The sequence below is a fragment of the Bicyclus anynana genome, chromosome 17 (genome assembly GCF_947172395.1).
Source record: "Bicyclus anynana chromosome 17, ilBicAnyn1.1, whole genome shotgun sequence".
Classification (NCBI taxonomy): Eukaryota; Metazoa; Arthropoda; class Insecta; order Lepidoptera; family Nymphalidae; genus Bicyclus; species Bicyclus anynana.
The window spans coordinates 216,811-236,256 of NC_069099.1; the positions used below are offsets into that span (position 1 = coordinate 216,811).

Genomic DNA, 19,446 nt, shown 5'->3' on the forward strand with positions numbered 1-19,446 from the left:
AAAAATGAGGCGCTGAAAAGAGGAAATTTTTAGTTAACTCAATGTTAGTTGTAGTCAACAATGAACATTATATTTTAAACAAACAATACCTAAATATCGTCTATAACAATGATAATTTTATACTATAGATCGGATAAGTCTACAAAAATACCGCAACAACAACTTCCTGAACACACAACTCGACATATAGACCAATGATGTTCAATACTGTGTTGTAATAATGTTTAGATGTGTTACTAGGTTATGAAAAATTACCTCTCTAAAGAGGAAATTTCCACATCGCAATTTTACAACGTTATTTATACAAATATGACCTAAATATCGTCTACAATGTCAAGCTGTGTGTTCAGGAAGTGTAAATACTATAAAGTACTATATAAAAATAAGTCGGGATTTCCTTCCTGACGCTATAACTCCAGAACGCACGAACTGATTTCCACGGTTTTGCATTCGTTGGTAAGGTCTCGGGCTCCGTGAGGTTTATAGCAAAGAAAATTAGGGGTAGGGTAGGGGTAGGATAGGGATAGGGTAGGGGTAGAGTTAGGGTAGGGTAGGGTAGGGTAGGGTGGGGTAGGGTAGGGGTAGGGTAGGGGTAGGGTATGGATAGGGTAGGGATAGGGTAGGGTGGGGCTAGAGTAGGGGTAGTTGAAAGTTTACATCGACTTTCACGCGGACGAAGTCGCGGGCGTCCGCTAGTACATAAATAAATAATGGAATTAAAGACAAAAGTTGTGCTAAAAAAGTGATCCGGCTATAAAACTGAGCGCACACATCGCTCAGTTTTATAGCCGGATCACTTTTTGCGGTTATTTTGTAGCGACGTAGCTAGTACAATGTTTGTGCGTATTTAAGTACTATTACTGTTGTGTATTGTTTATGTATATTTTTATTTTATTTATTTATTGCTCCATATGGGTAGTTCTAACTTATACATACCAGTTATTTCTTGGAGGGTATTTTTGAAAATCGACACTAAGATTGTATGGAAATACCGAATCTTCGAACTTACATAACTTTGTTTAAAGCCATCTGATAACTTTTGGACTATAACATTAGCTATTGCTGCTAATGCTATTGTTTTTTTGTTCGCCGGCACTTTCAAAATGATCTCAAAAATGTATGGAGCGTGAATTTAAATAAAGTAAAAGAAATTGTTGCCGTTTTTCTAACAGAAACCGGTATTTTTAGGGAAGTCTTTACACGACGAAAACGATTAAAATCATATACTTCTAACAGAAGGGTAACGTCTAGCAAGGTAGGTAATATTTAATAATAATATCGTTTGAGGGAGAGTACCATAGCACGATAACTAAATAAAGTGATGAAGACTAGAATCCAAAACCATCCAATCCAAACAAAGCTATTATGTCAAACCATAGACAAATTAAACGTCATTTTGATTTGAAAATTGTATTGAAATGTCACGTTAAAATTCAGAAAATTTTTACTCGGAAGTTGAAAATTGTGTAGAAATAACAAGATTTTCACAAACATTGAACTATACCAATATTAAATTAATCTCAGATCGCGTAATTACTAATTTAATGTTATTTGTAACTAAAACTCGCGGATGATAACTGACCGGCGTTCATGTAATGTACGAGTAAAGAAAATAAAATTTAGTCATGGCATCTGGTTTCCAGAATGAGATTGTTAATAGATTACTCAATGTGAGGCTGGAGGAGGCGAATGGTGATGAACAGCCGCCTCAGAACATGCTGCCTTCCAACAGGCAGCAGCGACAAAGCCGGAACGAGGATGACAATCATCAAAATGAACCTACGCCTTCTTCCTCCGCGATAGAGAACCTACAGCCAACAAACAACACAGGCGGGAGACTCCACAACTGGCAGGCCACGAAAACTACAGTAAAAGAACGTTTATCATTCCTCTTCAACAATGAAATACTTTCCGACGTCCATTTCATTGTAGGTAAAGAGGCGAATCAACAAGTGATACCGGCGCACAAGTTTGTGCTATCCGTAGGCAGCGCTGTCTTCGACGCGATGTTCAATGGTGTGCTAGCTACAAAATCAGAAGAGGTTGAATTACCTGACGTCGAGCCAGCTGCGTTTCTACACCTGTTGAAGTTTCTATATTCTGATGAAGTACGAATCGGTCCTGAAAGTGTCATGACTACTCTGTATACAGCCAAGAAATACGCTGTGGCGGCGCTAGAAGAGCATTGTGTTGAGTTTTTGAAAATCAATTTGGGCACTGACAATGCCTTTCTGCTGTTGACGCAGGCGAGATTGTTTGATGAGCCTCAGTTAGCTGCTTTGTGTTTGGAGATGATAGATAAGAACACAACTGATGCATTGAATGCTGAAGGTTTCACAGACATTGATCAAGACACTTTGAATGCTGTTTTAGAAAGGTATAATGTAGTTAGTAGTGTTTTTTTTTTTATTTTGTATAAGCAAGCAGTTAGCTGCAATCACACCTGATGATAAATGATGATGCAGCCTATGCCTAGAAGATACCTATTCTGGTTAGTACATCTTCTTCTTTCCTGGGCCTTTTCCGCACTTGGCCACTAGGAGTTGGTTGTTGTAGGTACGTGGTTAGTACATGTCAGAGAAATATCAACGACATAGCAGTATGTAGGTTTGGGCCATTGGTTGTTTGAGGCTATAAAGCTTGTGACCAATGAGTGTAGTGTACATTAAGGATATCCTTCCAAATTGATTGACACTCTCCTTCTCAGCTTGTGGTGTTCTTGCTGTCTAGCCAAATGTCATAGGATCACACTAGAGCAGCTTTCGATACTATGCGTTTTAATACAAAACTGGGTACAGTTCCAGTGAGGCCAAGTTCTTCATGCAAGTTATATAGAGATTTGGCTGGTAATCCTCTCACATTCACTTTTATAATATACAAAGTAACCACAGAGTAATTTTTATGCTCAAAGCATACTCAATGTGCACTGTTTATTAAGAAATAAATTAGAAATCAAGGTAGAAAATGCATATCATTTCATAACTTGTTTATTATTTTGGATTATTTATTGTTTTTTTTTTTTATTGTTGTTCAAAATTATAGTAACTATATCTATAGGTCTAAGCTTATTAATCAAATTAATTTTCTTTAATTTAGGAACAAGTTTTAATTTAGGAACAACAACAACAAAAGAACAAGAATTATAACTATTACTAGCTGTGAAATGATTAGCGATTTATACCTACATTTTTTATTTGTTTGTTGGTAAACAGTACACATTGATTATGGTTTTAGTATAGTTAGTTCATTTGTTAAATCATATTATTTATTCAATTATATATTTAATTTTCAGAGACACTTTGCGTATACGTGAAGCTAAGATTTTCTCAGCGGTGCTTCGCTGGTCGGAGGCGGAGTGTATAAGGCGCCAGCTACATGTGACGCCGATAAACCAAAGAACGGTCCTAGGCAGAGCCTTCCATGCTATAAGGTTCCCCTTAATGTCGGTAGAAGAATTTGCAATGGGACCAGCTCAAAGCGGTTTGCTAGATGACAGAGAGATTGTCCAGTTATTTCTATACTTTACAGTCAACCCTAAACCGAACGTCGGGTTTCTGGACACCCCGAGATGCTGCATGACTGGTAAAGAGCTGACAGTGAATAGATTCTCTCAGACAGAGTCCCGTTGGGGCTACAGTGGGACTACAGATAGGATCAGGTTCACTGTGGACCAGAGGATCTTTGTTGTAGGATTTGGGTTGTATGGATCTTACTTTGGACCGACAGAATATGAAGTTCATTTACAGGTAAGTTTATCTGTTTTTAAGTCAAAAAATATGTAATATCTATAGTAATAGGCTAGTTGAAAATTTTTTTAAATGGTCTTAAATAGTTATTTATCATTCTACTAGATTAAAAAAAATGTATTATTTTTTTTGTTATGTGACTACATGAAAATTTCAATTTTTAATAATTTTTTTGACAATACGAGCTAAAACGCTATGATTGTCTATATTTTATCTGTTTCATGATGTCACTTTAACAAATTCTATTTGACAAAAATATTAGTCAACTATTAGTGTGACGTTTAGTACGTTTAGTTTTCAAGTAACATCGTGAAGTAACAAAATGGACGACAGTACTTTTAGTTTTCAAGCAACATCGTGAAGTAACAAAATGGCATTTTTGATGTTTGAAACATTTTAAAAAATATGTGATATTTAAGTTAAGTTTTATAAGAAATCATTAACTTTAATTATTTATCCATGTACTAAATTAATATTGTTTATATTAAATTTGATATGTGTTAACTTTGTCGCTCAAGATATAGGGTGTATTTTGAGTGACAAAATAATGTTTTCTTTATATCTTTATGACAACTTCATATGTTTATGAAACCTTGTGTATCACACAGGCATTAAACATGCTTTTATTACTGTTATTGGGCAAAGTAATTACAAACATTATTTTGAATTGGAGGATGTTTCTTACCAGTTTTGGAGAGCATATTTAGCCACCAGTCCCAGTCATTATTGTTAACATGTGATATTAATGGTTATAGAGTCAAATATTACACAGCCTTTTAATTCAAGGACAAATCTCTAAATCCCCTCTCCTAAAGTAGTAAAGGTCTACTTCTAGGTCTACAAAGTAGGCCTGGTCTACTAGTCTGATGATGAATGCTTGCAGATAATCCACCTGGCCACAAAGAAGGTGTGCGGCTCCAACACCACCACATTCTGCTGCGACGGCACCGACGACACCTTCCGCGCCATGTTCAAGGAGCCCGTCGAGATCCTGCCCAACACCTCATACATTGCCAGCGCCAAACTTAAGGTAAATCTGATTACTTATACAGGGTGCTAGGGAGTATTTGCTATAACTCTGGGGTTATATTGTTGTTGGGCTATATTTTCGCATTATTACCAATTATTGGTACATCAAAAATCGCTTGCATCGTCGTTATTTGTTGGTAAACAGTACTCATCAAGAAAGGCTGTAGTATAGTCTATGATATTTGTACCCCCAGGGCACCGACTCGTACTACGGCACGCGCGGGCTGCGGCGCGTCACCGTGGACTGCAACAACGGGGAGAAGGTGGTGTTCCAGTTCTCGTATGCGGCCGGGAACAACAACGGCACCTCCGTGGAGGACGGACAGATCCCCGCCATCATATTCCACATATAGACAACAACTGGTATTACTTCTTCTTCTTTTTGGCCTTTTCCGCACTTGGCAACAAGGGGTTAGCCGTTGTGCGTAGATCCTTCTGGTACTGGTTCCCGCTGGAGTCACTCCAGCCAGCCGAACTCGCTCCAGAAGCTTAGCAGGCCGCCCAGGTCGCCGAACGCCTCGTGGAGTGTTGCTGGGGATCCAATGTGTGCTGCATCTAAGCATAATATGTATCGGGGTTTCTTATTCCTCCATGCATGCTCTGCTAAGAGGGCTGTCGGTTATACCTACAACCGAAAGGTGTATTTAGTGAACAGTGCCCTGTCATTAGTTTTGTATTACATAATTATATCAAATTAAATTAGAATGAATATCATTATATATTTTATGCTTATTCATTATAATATTTTGTAGTACGAGATCCAGCATAAGAAATGTATAACCTCATCTGTTAATTAAATTGGGGAAATAAATTGTAGAAAATATTCACTTTCACACATTGCACATAGATTGCCTAGTTAAATTGTGATCGGATAGTGTAAAACGCATATTTTTTTTTAATTTTCTGTCAATTCTTTTCCCTCATCAGTTCATTTAAAACACTCATTCACTTTTTAATAGAATAGACCCAAAAGAAATGAAAAGTAAAGGTTGACTGCTTTCACACTGCAACTGTGGGGTTGCCAGATATAAACAGTTAATTGTTATTTATGTACCCTCATCAGTTATTTAGTCATCTAATATGTCAAATGAAAGCTTATTTTATGCTTAATGATTACAAAAACGAAATTTAATTTTGTATTGGGTTACCTTTGATTTAGTTCATGGTTTCTTAGATATTATATGAAAAATGTGTTTGGCTGCAATCTACCTAGGCAACCTATTTGCAATGTGTCATTGTGAACATTACTTATCATTTATTTCATAGCACTAATGAATAACAGATGAGGGTATATATTTCTGATGCCGGATCTTAGACCAAAGTACTACATATATCAAATTAAATTAGAATGTATCATACATATTTTCTGCTTATTCATTATAAAATTATTATTATTACTAACAGAAATCATCAATTACTATAAATACATGAATATTTTTGTAAAACAGAAGTAGTTAGTGCCAAAATTATTACATAATTTGTGCATTATTTAAATCAAGAATCTGTAAATGACAATGCTATTAATATACTAGTACTATAATAATTACTATTAATCTAAAAAAATGTTATTTAATGAAAACTATTGTAGGTTTTTTATTACTTCGGCAAACGTACATAGGCGTTTGAGTTTCGTTTCTAGTCAAATAAAAAAAAATGAATCTATAGACAATGATAATCTAAAATCGTGTATTATTTGTTTTAAAAGTCTGTGTAGTTGTACAGCTAGCCTATTCACTAAGTCTTTATTAACAACCTATTAAAATAAACATGAAATCAATTGGGAAATGTCATCTACCTACTTTATGATATCCACGATGACTTGTCGGATTACATTTGGTACATATAATTTTAATTCCGAATATAAATATGTCACCCGAAGTGTTTTTCAGATAGCATGGGTACGGTGACAATTGCCTTATGTCGTTCATAATACGTACTATTATCGTAAATCCTAAAATTTTCAATAGTGAAACGAACTGTCTATCTCAAAATTCCATGCTACCTGAAAAACACTATAGTAGCATACGTCAAAGTTAGTGAATTAGTAGCTTACTGTGCCGTGGGAGACATTCCGAAGGACCACAGTATAAAAGTGAATAAATATTATGACCTAACAAATGAACTAACTAAAAATGGCTATGTAGTTAGTCTGTACGCCGTAGAAGTAGGTGCGAGAGGATTACCAGCAAAATCTCTCTATAACTTGCTTAAAGACCTTGGCCTCTCTAAAAGTGCAGCTATTTCTATATTAGAACGAGTATCCAAAGCTGCTCTAATAGGATCTTACCAAATTTGGATAGGTAGGGAGAACAACACGAGCAGAGAAGGGGAGTGTTGATCGATCGTCAAAAAATTCCTTAACCCTACATCCAGTAGTCACAAGTCCTGGATTTTGCTTGGTGTTTTTGTCTCTACCACCCGATGGAACCGGCACCTGCACGGTGAAAGGGCGCTGTTCAGGTGCGCTTAGTTCAGGTTTTAGTCGCAGGACTTCTTTCGTGGCGCGGAGTATATGTGGTTTTATTAATATGAGCGATGTAAAATTTATAAACGAATTAAATATGTCAACTACTTTTAGTGATATTTCCTTTAGGTATTTTAGATTATATTATTTACTAGCGGAAGGCCCACGACTTCGCCCGCGTGGAAATCAATGTAAGCTTTCAAGCCTTATTTCACCACTTCATGGGTTGAATTTTAAAAAATTTTAACACGGAAAGACAAACAAAACATCGAAAAAAATATATATTTAGCTTCAGTATCGATTATATAATGCCCACCAACAAAAAATTTTAAAATATCTTCAATGTACAGGATGTACAAAATGTACAGAATTCGTAATATAAATATAGATTCTAGATGGCGCTGGCTTCCTTTATTAGCGTTTGATGTTACAAATGGTATAAGTAAAATCTCAAATTGCGAAGAAATGTATAGAATTCGACCAGTTTTATTTTATGTATAGATTAGGTGTACACTTGTGCATTTTCATCACAAGTTGTTACTAGTATATGAATCATGATGACCAGACCTTCGTTATTTTATAAATGCTGAAAGTTTTCTTTATTCTCCTAACATGGGTAAACTTCTCATATTTTCTGAGATTATCACGAGACACCATTAATCCACCACCGCTAAATAGATAAAGATCTTTTGATTAAGGCTTGAATGAAGAAAAATGTAAAATCTGCGGTAGTCTCACGGAATTATTACGAAACTAGCTGAAGCCGCGTGGTTTCGCTCGCGTGGTTCCCGTTCCCGTAGGAATACGGGGATAATGTATAGCATATAGCCTTCCTCGATAAATGGGCTATCTAACACTGAAAGAATTTTTCAAATCGGACCAGTAGTTCCTGAGATTAGCGCGTTCAATCAAACAAACAAACTCTTCAGCTTTATAATATTAGTATAGATTATGCATTAGGAAAAGGAATACGGAAATGCGAGTGTATGCGGACTTATTTACTACATGGACCCTATTTGTTTGTTTTGTTTGTAATATTTTTCTACTTAAATATTTTATTAAAGTTAGGGAATTGAGCTGTGTACGTAGTATTATTAGTAAGTATTATCTATTTTAAAAAAAAATGAAATATGTATTTTTCAAAGTTTTGTATAAGTAGGTGAATTAATTATTAATATAACTAGATGTCAAATAAAAGATGGTTCAATAATAAAAATTTAGTTTTATTTTACAATTACCATAAATCAATACGTCATATTGAAAGGCCTGTTATTTCATAGCAACCGTGTCAGTATCTCATAGTCCGACTTGGCTGATCTATCTCAAACTCAAAATCTCTAGAAATTAATAAAATTGAAATGTCTGTTTTTTATATAAAAAAAGAATTTTTAAAATCGGTCTATAAATGACGGATGAAAAAAAAAACATACATACAGCCGAACGTAGAACCTCCTCCTTTTTGGAAGTCTGTTAAAAATATGATTAACAGTATGCCTGTTTATTCCGGTCCGGTCTGGTAAATTCTGAAACGGCTGGACCCATTTCAATGGGACTTTCAGTGGCAGATTTTTCAAAGAAATAGTAAATTAAAAAAAAAATTATTTTTGATGCTCTGTTTTTATAAAAAAATTGCGGACTCGATCAAGCTTCGGTTTAATTATGTGCACTTCTTCCCTATTTCTACCCATCACTACTCAACCCCTACCTTACCCCTACCCTAAAAAGCTGGCTGAGGCCTTATTTCAGGGTTTAATTTTTAGGTTATAATAACTGCAATGATGGCTTGTTTGAAATGAAAAAAAGAAGCCTTTCTCAAAATTTTATTTCATGTTGAACGAGGTTGTATTTTTTTTCCATTGTGACGAATTTTGGCAGTTTAATTTATTCTCGATTAGTGTAGGATAGTGTCATCCATCAAAAGATGACCGTTGAAATGTTTTGGTAAACTTTGAATGCATGTAAAAGAAATAATTCAAGACAATGACGTTTGTTGAGTTTAATTTCTGAAGAACTGAAGATCAGACAATAAATATGGTAAACATTAAGTGTGGCATAACCAAAAGCCATTAAATTAAAGAAAAAGAAGAACATAAAGTGCTCCGCCAGTCGCGCGCAGACTTATCTTGCGAGCACTTTACACTATGTTACAAAGTGACATTAGGTATCCAAGGCCGTAAAATAAATTAAAAAAATGACATTAGGATATTTGTCAGTGTCAATTCACAGCTGAATCTGTCAGTGCCGTGCTAAAGTCACTCTTTATGGATGATCGATATTAGAAAAACATCGATGTTAACATCGAATCAAAAGTATCGAAGTATCTAAAACATCGATGTTTTTGGAAACAAATAAAACTGAATATTTATGAAAAGTTTTAATTACTTTACTAGATAAATGCACTCTTACTGAGACACCTAGAAATCACAAAATAAATAAGAAAAAATTAACATTCTTTTTCTTTTAGGGACACTTTGTAAAAAAAACTTGATAGACAGAGAGAGAGAATATTTAGTTGGAAGCTATTACACCTACTGCACGCTAGGATCGCGCCCAAAAGAATAATTGACGTTTCGATATTTTATTCAGGTAACATCGATGTTTCGATGATATCGAAGTCAACCAACCCATTGATGTTAAAACATCGATGTTTATTCAACATCGATGAATATCGATCATCCTTACCCTACGATACGTCCATGTCCAAATTATCCATGTTAAATGCTAATAGTTTTTTAATTTTTATTTTACTATAAATTCAGTGGTTCGCTGTATTGCAGATTCGTGATTTTTTATTTTTAATATTATGCAGTAATCATCGCCTATTACTTCAAAAATTGGACAATACAGATCGGTTTGTTTTTGTTTTTTAAACAACTACTCTTTGGGTTTGTTTGATGTTTCTAAATTGATTCAATTGTGTTCACATTGCTACTACCATATTTATTATTTAATCGTTATCGCTTTCCCTATTTAACTGTACTGTTTGATGGTTCTTAAAATTTAAATATATTTAAATTAAAAGAACAAGCTGTAAACCTGAATAAAATCAGGGTGATAGATATCTCACTCTGTGAATGCGGTAGGTATTGATGAAGGCTCTGTTTAACATATTTTTTTCAAATGCATCAATCATCGATGTCCATAAATGACTCACGCCTTTACTTTTCTACTCAGTTTCCCAAATCCTGTAGTACTGAAATGTTTATGTAAATATATTAATCTCTAAGTTAATAAAATATGGTACACCAGTATGGTAAACCACTAAAATGGTTTTATGTGATGTTGTCTCATTGTGTATGTTGTTCAAACTACATGTTTTCCCTTTAATCTGAAAACAGGTCCTATGTTCTAACAAAATGATTGGTTAAGGCGGCCAACCGTCCCGTATTCTGCGGGACCGTCCCGTAATGATAGATGTAATCCCGCTTTGAAATAGTTAGTAAAATAGTCCCGTAAAACGTTGGATGCGTCCACTGTCCCGCATTTTCTACCACACGACCGACAAACGCCGCGATACTCTCGCGCGTATTACGCGCGACCATTGCGTCCACGTCCACGAGTTCGCGCGTTAACTGGACGCAACAAGGCGTCCCTAGTATCTCGACTCGCGCGCAATACGCGCTAATTGCGCGCGAGTCGAGAGTCTGGCGTAGTGCACGCGATTTACGCGCGTATTTTGAATTCGCACGATGTATTGATGTCTAGTACTTTGACAACGCGCGTTAGAATTCGCGCGATACGATTCGCGACGAATTCGCCCCTTCTGGACAAGGTCTTAGCTTGTCCTCTAGCGAGTGCACGTTCAACTCCATGTTTCGTACTGAATTCCTCCCCAAATGCTCGCGCGTTGGTACGGGCCTTGTGAATGCAACGGTCGCGCGTAATACGCGCGAGAGAATCGCGGCCAATTCGCCCTTTCTGGACTGAGTCACACAACACCCACACGCGCGCACGTACAATAGCGCTGCATCTATACGCATGCGCGCGCCAAGCGTATCGCGCGTGATTTCTTTCTCTCTTTCACTCTACAGAACACATGAGACGTAAGAGCGGGAGAGGCGCGCGCGCGAATGATTGAATTGTTTTGATTTTTAAAATTAGTGTGACATAATTTTGACCCCTCCACCCCCCCGCAACCCTATCTATCCACAAAAATCCCGCATAAAATTTTCAGAAAGTTGGCCGCCTTATGATTGGTACTAATTAATACCTAATATATGTTGTGTTGTCTTGGTGTTTAGGTCTGACAACCGACAAGCAAAAGTCTCTTCATACAAAAAGAAAGCGTAACTGAACAATTTTCAAGAATGTGCTAAAAGTTACTACCAAAAAATAACGATAACGAACGGTGACGACTGACGTGTTAACGTGTGCGACGATACGACCAGCATGTAGCGAGTCTAGTGATTAGTCTTTGAACGACAATTAAACATGCTGCCCTCCAAATGCCAACAGCGTCAGAGCCGGAATGACGGTGACAATCATGAAAGTGAACCTCTGCCTTCTTCAGAGAATTTGCAGCTGACTAACGGCACTGGTGGGACGCTTCACCAATTGCAGGCCACGAAAACTACAGTAAAAGAACGTTTATCATTCCTATTTAACAATGAATTGTTTTCCGACGTCCATTTCATTGTAGGTAAAGAGGCGAATCAACAAGTGATACCGGCACACAAGTTAGTGCTATCTGTAGGCAGTGCAGTCTTTAATGCGATGTTTCATGGTGTACTGGCTACTAAATCAGAAGAGGTTGAATTGCCCGATGTTGAACCAGCTGCTTTTCTACACCTGTTAGAGTTTCTATATTCTGATGAAGTACGAATTGACTCTGACAGTGTCATGACTACGCTTTATGCAGCTAAGAAATACGATGTGGCGGCGCTAGAGGAGCATTGTGTTGAGTTTTTGAAAGCCAATTTGGGCACTGACAACGCCTTTCTGCTGTTGACTCAGGCGATATTGTTTGATGTGCCTCAGCTAGCTGCTTTATGTTTGGAGATGATAGATAAGAATACAACTGATGTATTGAATGCGGAAGATTTTACAGATATTGATCAGGACACTCTGAATGCTGTTTTGGAAAGGTATATTTTCACGATATTTTTTAGCAGTACACGCGGGCTTACATGGGTTTTATTCCTGTGGGAATACGGAATAAATTGTAGAATATGTGCCTGAATGTAGCTTTCCATTGGTGAATGAATATTTCAAACAGATCCAGTAGTTTTAGTCTGTTCAGTGAAAACAAACAAACAATATAAAATGTTTTGCATTGAGGTTTGTGTCCACTGATGTGAGACTTTGCCGTGTCTGGTTAGAAGGTAAAGAGGCAAAGAAAAGCGTGTTTATCGATCACTGTTTACATACTGTACAACTGCTTTGTGATTTCATGTATTACAAAATGCTAGAGCTAAAATATTTATTCAATTTATGTGGTTGGTGGCACATGGCGTCTATATTATGTGCTTGCCACATGGGCACTTTACACTATCGTTAACAATTTATGGATAACTACTAACTAAATATTAGTATGGAGACGCTACAGACCTCCCCCCTTCATCTGTGGAACCTTATTTCCGCCCGCGGCTTGACTGTGACGCCTCTTTCGTGGCGCGTGTGACTACCTAATGACGATTTATTTCAAGTTTTGTATTGGAGTTAGTACATTTAGAGATTAGAGAGAATTTCATTCAACAAGCTAACTTTAAAAAAAATGTAATTGGTTTTGGAAAGATACGTATTTTTAAATTTAAATTTGAAATTAGAACGAGCGATGGTTTCCCAACTATCGCATAAAACTCTATATAATTTAAAAAATATACCTACCATTTTTTGTGGTTTGTGAACAAACCAAGTTTCTGTGGTTGTAGGGGGTAATCTCTGGTTCTACAGAACCGATTTTGAAAATTCTTTCACCGATAGAAAGCTACGTTATTTGCAAGTGTCATAGACAATTTTTTACTCCGTGTTCACAGGAATTATGTGCGTGAAACCGCGGGGCGTCTTTTAGCGGCATTATTTCGTCTTTTAGAAATTTGTACAAAATAATGTGTTCTGCAAAGTTGTAGTACATTATTTTATTCTAACGTCAATAGTTTTTGCAGCGCACGCCATGTAAACAAAACTTTTGTATACATTGGGTTACATTATTGGAGTTTCAGGAAGGATTCCTAATTTTTTGTAAATATATAGCCTATAGCCTTCCTCGATAAATCACTAAAAGTATTTTTCAAATTGGACCATTAGTTCCTAAGATTAGCGCGTTCAATCAAACAAACAAACACTTCAGCTTTATAATATTAGTATAAATTTTACTTTATCCAAAATAAAATGTCTGTTGACATCGCTCCTGGAGCGCGCGGGATTTTTAAACTGTCAGTAATCGTCGTATACATGTTTAATTTAAGTAACGAGTAACTATATGCCATCCTTGTTTTTTTTACTACATGTAATGGTAGTTAGAGTGAAAAAAAATAGGTTTAAACAACTCAAAAAAGGCCAAAATGAAAGAACTACGTGATCGCGAACCAGGACATTGCTTCACAGAAGCATTTTTGAAACCCCGCTCCTGGAGATTGATCAACAGACGAAAAAGACATACAGCATATTTAAATATAAATATATTTTTTAATTCCAGAGACACTTTACGTATACGAGAGGCAAAGATTTTCTCAGCGGCGCTCCGCTGGTCGGAGGCTGAGTGCAACAGGCGTCAGTTACAAGTGACGCCGATAAACCAAAGAACGGTTCTAGGCAAAGCCTTCCATGCTATAAGATTCCCCCTAATGTCTGTTGAAGAATTTGCAATGGGACCAGTCAAGAGCGGCTTACTAGATGATAAAGAGATTCTCGAGTTATTTCTATATTTTACAGTGAACCCTAAGCCGAATGTCGGGTTCACGGACACCCCAAGACGTATGACTGGTATAAAGCTGACAGTGAATAGATTCCCTCAAATTAATTGGCAGTGGCACTTGCCTAATACGTCTGAGGTCACGTTCACTGTGGACCAGAGTATCTTTGTCGTAGGATTTGGGTTGTTTGGATTTTACCAAAAATCAATAGAATATAAAGTTCATATACAGGTAAGTTATTTGTTTTGAAGTCTAGAACATTGTTTTTTTTTTTTTTATTGTTTACAAGTTAGCCCTTGACTAAAATCTGACCTGATGGTAAGTGATGATGCAGTCTAAGATGGAAGCGGGCTAACTTGTTAGGAGGAGGATGAAAATCCACACCCCTTTCGGTTTCTACACGGCATCGTACCGGAACGCTAAATCGCTTGGCGGTACGTCTTTGCCGGTAGGGTGGTAACTAGCCACGGCCGAAGCCTCCCACCAGCCAGACCTGGACAAATTAAGAAAATCTCAATCTGCCGAGCCGGGGATCGAACCTAGGACCTCCGTTTTGTAAATCCACCGCGCATTCCACTGCGCCACGGAGGTCGTCAAAATGTAATGTTAGAGGGACCTATTACATTAAAAAACCCAAAGAATGCTTGAAATCCATAAATCTTTCAAAGCAATAAAACCAAGGAAGGAAAGCTTAGCATTATTAAACATTTAGAAGTATGTAGCACTTTATTAGAAAATAATAAATTAAAATTTGAATTTGACACACATTTATTAGATTTTCAAATATCCATTTTTATTAGATTCCAAGATGAGGTCGTTGACATCATAATATAAATCCTGCCAAATAAATATGATGTATAGTAGAATGCTGATGACTTAAAATGTTCAAAAAACATTCTAAAATTAATAATCTTTTGTACATAGATCTCAAGATGTGTCCCTTATACGGATCCTTATTTTGCAGTTTTGCTCCTATAAGTGGACTCGTCAACACCTTGAAGGTATGGGAAATACTCCCGAGCACCCTGTATATATGTACAAATAATATATTATATATTTTTCAGTTGTTTTTATAAGCACCCCTTGCTCCCTTTACACCCCCACAGTAACTGCATAAATACACAAATATATATACCACCAAATAATAATTCGTTGCTTTTGAGTTGTTTAACTCGGCAGTCCACCATGCATTCATACGGGACCATAGAGATTTCATCCATAAAGGGATGATGACAGTTTTTTTAAATTTTATATACATTAGGAGAATGCTAATATTTACTATTAATTTTAATTTTCTAAAAGTAACAGGATATCTGCGATCATTACTTTCGGAGCTACAGGGATTTATAGGGTCAGATTTGCGGCGCTGCCCCGGATCCCTGGAAAACGTCCCATACAAAATGGCACGAATTAATGACGTCGTTAGTTCGCTGATTGTTAATTTGTATTCATATATCATCATCATCATCATCTCATATATCATATCTCATTGTGTGTTGTTGTTGTTATTTGTGTGTTTTTGTTTATAGTTCATTTATTAAAAAAAAAACAGGTTAGGAAGCTAAAAATGTATGAATTTACACCTCATCATCCTCATATCAGCCTATGGACGTCCACTGCAGGAGATAGGCCTTTTGTAGGGACTTCCAAACATCACGATACTGAGCCGCCTGCATCCAGAGAATCCCTGCGACTCGCTTGATGTCGTCAGTCCACCTGGTGGGGGGTCGGCCAACACTGCGCTTACTAGTGCGGGGTTGCCATTCCAGCAATTTTCATCTAATTACGATAAAAGAATTTAAGTAGATTTTGAAATTTTATTATGTTACATATCTTGCAAACATCAAGTCAAACTTTGTTTTTTACATTGACCGTATTTATCCGAATGTCTCCTAAAAACCAATATATTCAAACTTAGTTGACCACGCTGGCCCAATGCGGATTGGCAGACTTCACACACGCAGAGAATTAAGATAATTCTCTGGTATGCAGGCTTCCTCACGATGTTTTCTTTCACCGATTGAGACACGTGATATTTAATTTCTTACGCACACAACTGAAAAGTTGGAGGTGCATGCCCCTGACCGGATTGTAACCCACACCCTCCGGAATCGGAGGCAGAGGTCACATCCACTGATGCTTGCAGATAATCCACGAGGACACGAAGAAGGTGTGCGGCAGTAACATCACCACGTTCTGCTGCGACGGCAGCGCCGAGATCTCGCCCGCCATGTTCAGGGAGCCCGTCGAGATCCTGCCCGACACCATCTACAATGGCAGCGCCGAATTTTGTGTAAATAACATATTTCCAACACTGTGTAATTCTTAGATTTTTATGTGTGTTCGCCTCAGACTAATTAGATAAAGACCTGCCTCGCAAGACATTATTTTTCTGTCAACGTATATGATCAACGATCTTATGCGATTATAAACACTGTCTCTAAAGAATCGATGTTTCGTAGTTTACAATCGTGTCCGTCGGTTAAAAACCTCCGTAAAAATATCCTTTTTGTGTAGTTATATGGTGTAAAAAACGAACAAAAATTGCTAGTTTAGTATAAAATATGTATGAAATCTAAGCTAGTTTTCCTAAGAAAATGGCAGAAAATTTTGTTCGTGAATTTGGGTGCGATACTAGTCCTTATGTATTTAGTCTGAGGTGTTCGCGCATAACTTCGTCATTTATAGACCAATTTGGATAATTCTTTTTTGGTTGGAAAGAAGATGTTCCGAGGGTGGTACCATGATAAGGAAACCAGGATCTGATGATGAGATCCTGGAGAAATCGAGAGGAACTATTGAAAATTGTAGGGGCGGCCAATACGTTTCCTTATAAATCATATATTTTATTCGTCATTCTATTGTATTGAGTGTTAATGTATGTTTGTAAGTACGAGTATTTTTGATACATGGTATAAAGTCCTCAGACTATATGGATTTAATAATGAATACGATCACGTTCAGAAATAAAAATTTAAGGTCACCAGCGGACGCCCGCGACTTTGTCCGCGTGGAATTTAGTTTTTCACAAATCCCTCGGGAACCTTGGACTTTTACGTGATAAAAAGTAGCCTATATGTTAATCCAGGCTATAATATATCTCAATACCAAATTTCAGCTAATTCGGTTCAGTAGTCGAGTTGTGAAAGAGTAACAAACATTCATATTATCAAAATCATCAGTTTTCGCAAATCTCGGGAAAACATGATTTTTTTCGGGATAAAAAGTAGCCTATGTGTTAATCCACAGTAAAATCTATTTCCATTCCAAATTTCAAAAATTTAAATAAAATCGGAGTGAATATCAAAATTATAGTGCAAATATTGGAAAAACTGAGTTTATTAGTTTATGTAGAGTTTGGCTGTTTTCTTTCATTTGTTTAAATGATTTTTTTAAATTTGGCGGGCGATTTCTCGTCTCTACTTTCATTAGCCAGACTCTATGATTAAACTATATAGATAGTAGGCTACTTCTCGTAACAGACTGGTGTTACGGCTGGTGGGAGGTTTCGGCCGTGGCTAGTTACCACCCTACCTGCAAAGACGTATCGCCAAGCGATTTAGTGTTCCGGTACGACGCCGTGTAGAAACCTAAAGGGGTGTGGATTTTCATCCTCCTCCTAACAAGTTAGCCCGCTTCCATCTTAGATTGCATCATCACTTACCATCAGGTAAGATTGCAGTCAAGGGCTAACTTGTAAAAAAAAAAGATATTATTGTTCCCCCAGAACATGCAGGAAATGCAGCAATACTACGGCATAGACGGGCTGGAGCAAGCCATCATCAACTACAACAGCGGCGAGAAGGTGGTGTTCCACTTCTCCGATGTGGAGCTCGTGGACGTTTCCAGGAGAATGAACCAGATCCCTGCCATCATATTCCTTATATAGACACGACATCGGGCGACTGCAGCCACGGGGACGAGGTGGTGTTCCAAGCCAGTTGCAATGGGGATGATGACTAGGTTTTAATATACTGATTTTTATGATACATTCGGGTAAATAAGGTCAATGTTAACTAATTTATATTTATCGTATCGTATCGTCGATTTTTTTTTATCGTACCTTACATTAAATGTGACATTTTTCAATATGTGAACTATAAAGATAAACGCACAAATAACAAAAATATTAGTAATTTTGTTTGAACGCCCATACAAACCTAACGATCAGCGAGCCAACGACGTCACTAAATCGTGCCATTTTGTATGGAGCGTTTTTCAGGGATCCGCGGCAGCGCCGCAAATCTGACTCTTTATATCCCTGTAGCTCCGAAAGTAATGATCGCAGATACCCTGTTACTTTTACAAAATTGCTTTGCTATTAGTATTCTCTTAATTTATATGCAATTTAAAAAAACTGTCATCATCCCTATTAAATAAATATCAAATTAACTTATAGCAATGTGTTCTAAAAATTTCGAATATTTTATGTATAATAAATACCTAGTAGGTACCTACGCTAATCATTTTACAAATATATAAGTCAAAACATGCACGATTTAAATAAATAAATGAATTAAACAAATAAAAAAACCCGACTGCATAAATTATACAAAAACTGAAAAGAAAAAAAACATGCTCAGTCCAGAAGTGTAGAAAGCAATTAGAAAATTGTTTTATTAAAACATTTTGTTACATTTTATATTAAAGAAAAGCAAGCTAAGGTTGTCGAGCTACCTTTTCTAAAACCATATTGTGTATTTTTTAGTAAATTAAATGTGTTAAGATAATGATAAGATAATTATGATAAAATGAGGGTATATGAGAAAATTGTTTTGACACTGGCGGAGTTAAAACAAGCCGGATGGCCTGATGAACATTCCATTATGTGAATTGTAATAAGTTTGAACAATATGAGGATCGTTTTCAAGAGTGCGTTCTGGTGGTGGCAGTAGGTATACTATGAATGTCATGAAAATTTGGTTAAAATATATCAAGAAATCAAGAAGCTATGACGAAATCCCCGATATTTTTGAGTCCCCCCTCCCATTGATTTGCTTGTAATGTTTTTCTACTTAAATATTTTATTAAAATTAGGGATTTGAACTGTGTACATATTATTAGTAGGTATTATATATTTAAGAAAAATAATAAATGATATAGGTATCTAAGACAAGTTTTATCCCAGTAAGTTAATTTGTGATTTTATATGCTATCATAAAATAGACACAACAAGTATTATTGTCTTAATATTGACTGATTTTCAATTATTCAAAGTTGTATAAAACGCGTCTACGTTCATCTTTTGGTACCACTGCCCTATTTTTAAAAAAAAAAATATTGATGTATTTATTATTATAGATGTTAAATAAAAGATGGTTCAAGAATGAAATTTTTTGTTTATTTTAAAACT

General features: G+C 36.4%; 2 protein-coding genes across 2 annotated transcripts; both read left to right on the top strand.

Moving 5' to 3' along the window:
- Positions 1 to 1,401: 1,401 nt before the first annotated feature.
- Positions 1,402 to 8,455, top strand: LOC112049303 (BTB/POZ domain-containing protein 2). Its single transcript, XM_024087142.2, has 4 exons — positions 1,402 to 2,377; positions 3,293 to 3,746; positions 4,630 to 4,776; positions 4,970 to 8,455. The coding sequence occupies exons 1-4, from the start codon at positions 1,626 to 1,628 to the stop codon at positions 5,126 to 5,128; spliced, it is 1,512 nt and encodes a 503-aa protein (XP_023942910.1). The 5' UTR covers positions 1,402 to 1,625; the 3' UTR covers positions 5,129 to 8,455.
- Positions 8,456 to 9,911: 1,456 nt separating this feature from the next.
- On the top strand, positions 9,912 to 19,425 carry LOC112049300 (BTB/POZ domain-containing protein 2). The gene is made up of 5 exons (XM_024087140.2): positions 9,912 to 10,090; positions 11,481 to 12,323; positions 13,877 to 14,324; positions 16,240 to 16,386; positions 17,821 to 19,425. The coding sequence occupies exons 2-5, from the start codon at positions 11,671 to 11,673 to the stop codon at positions 17,980 to 17,982; spliced, it is 1,410 nt and encodes a 469-aa protein (XP_023942908.2). The 5' UTR covers positions 9,912 to 10,090; positions 11,481 to 11,670; the 3' UTR covers positions 17,983 to 19,425.
- The last annotated feature ends 21 nt before the right edge of the window (positions 19,426 to 19,446 follow it).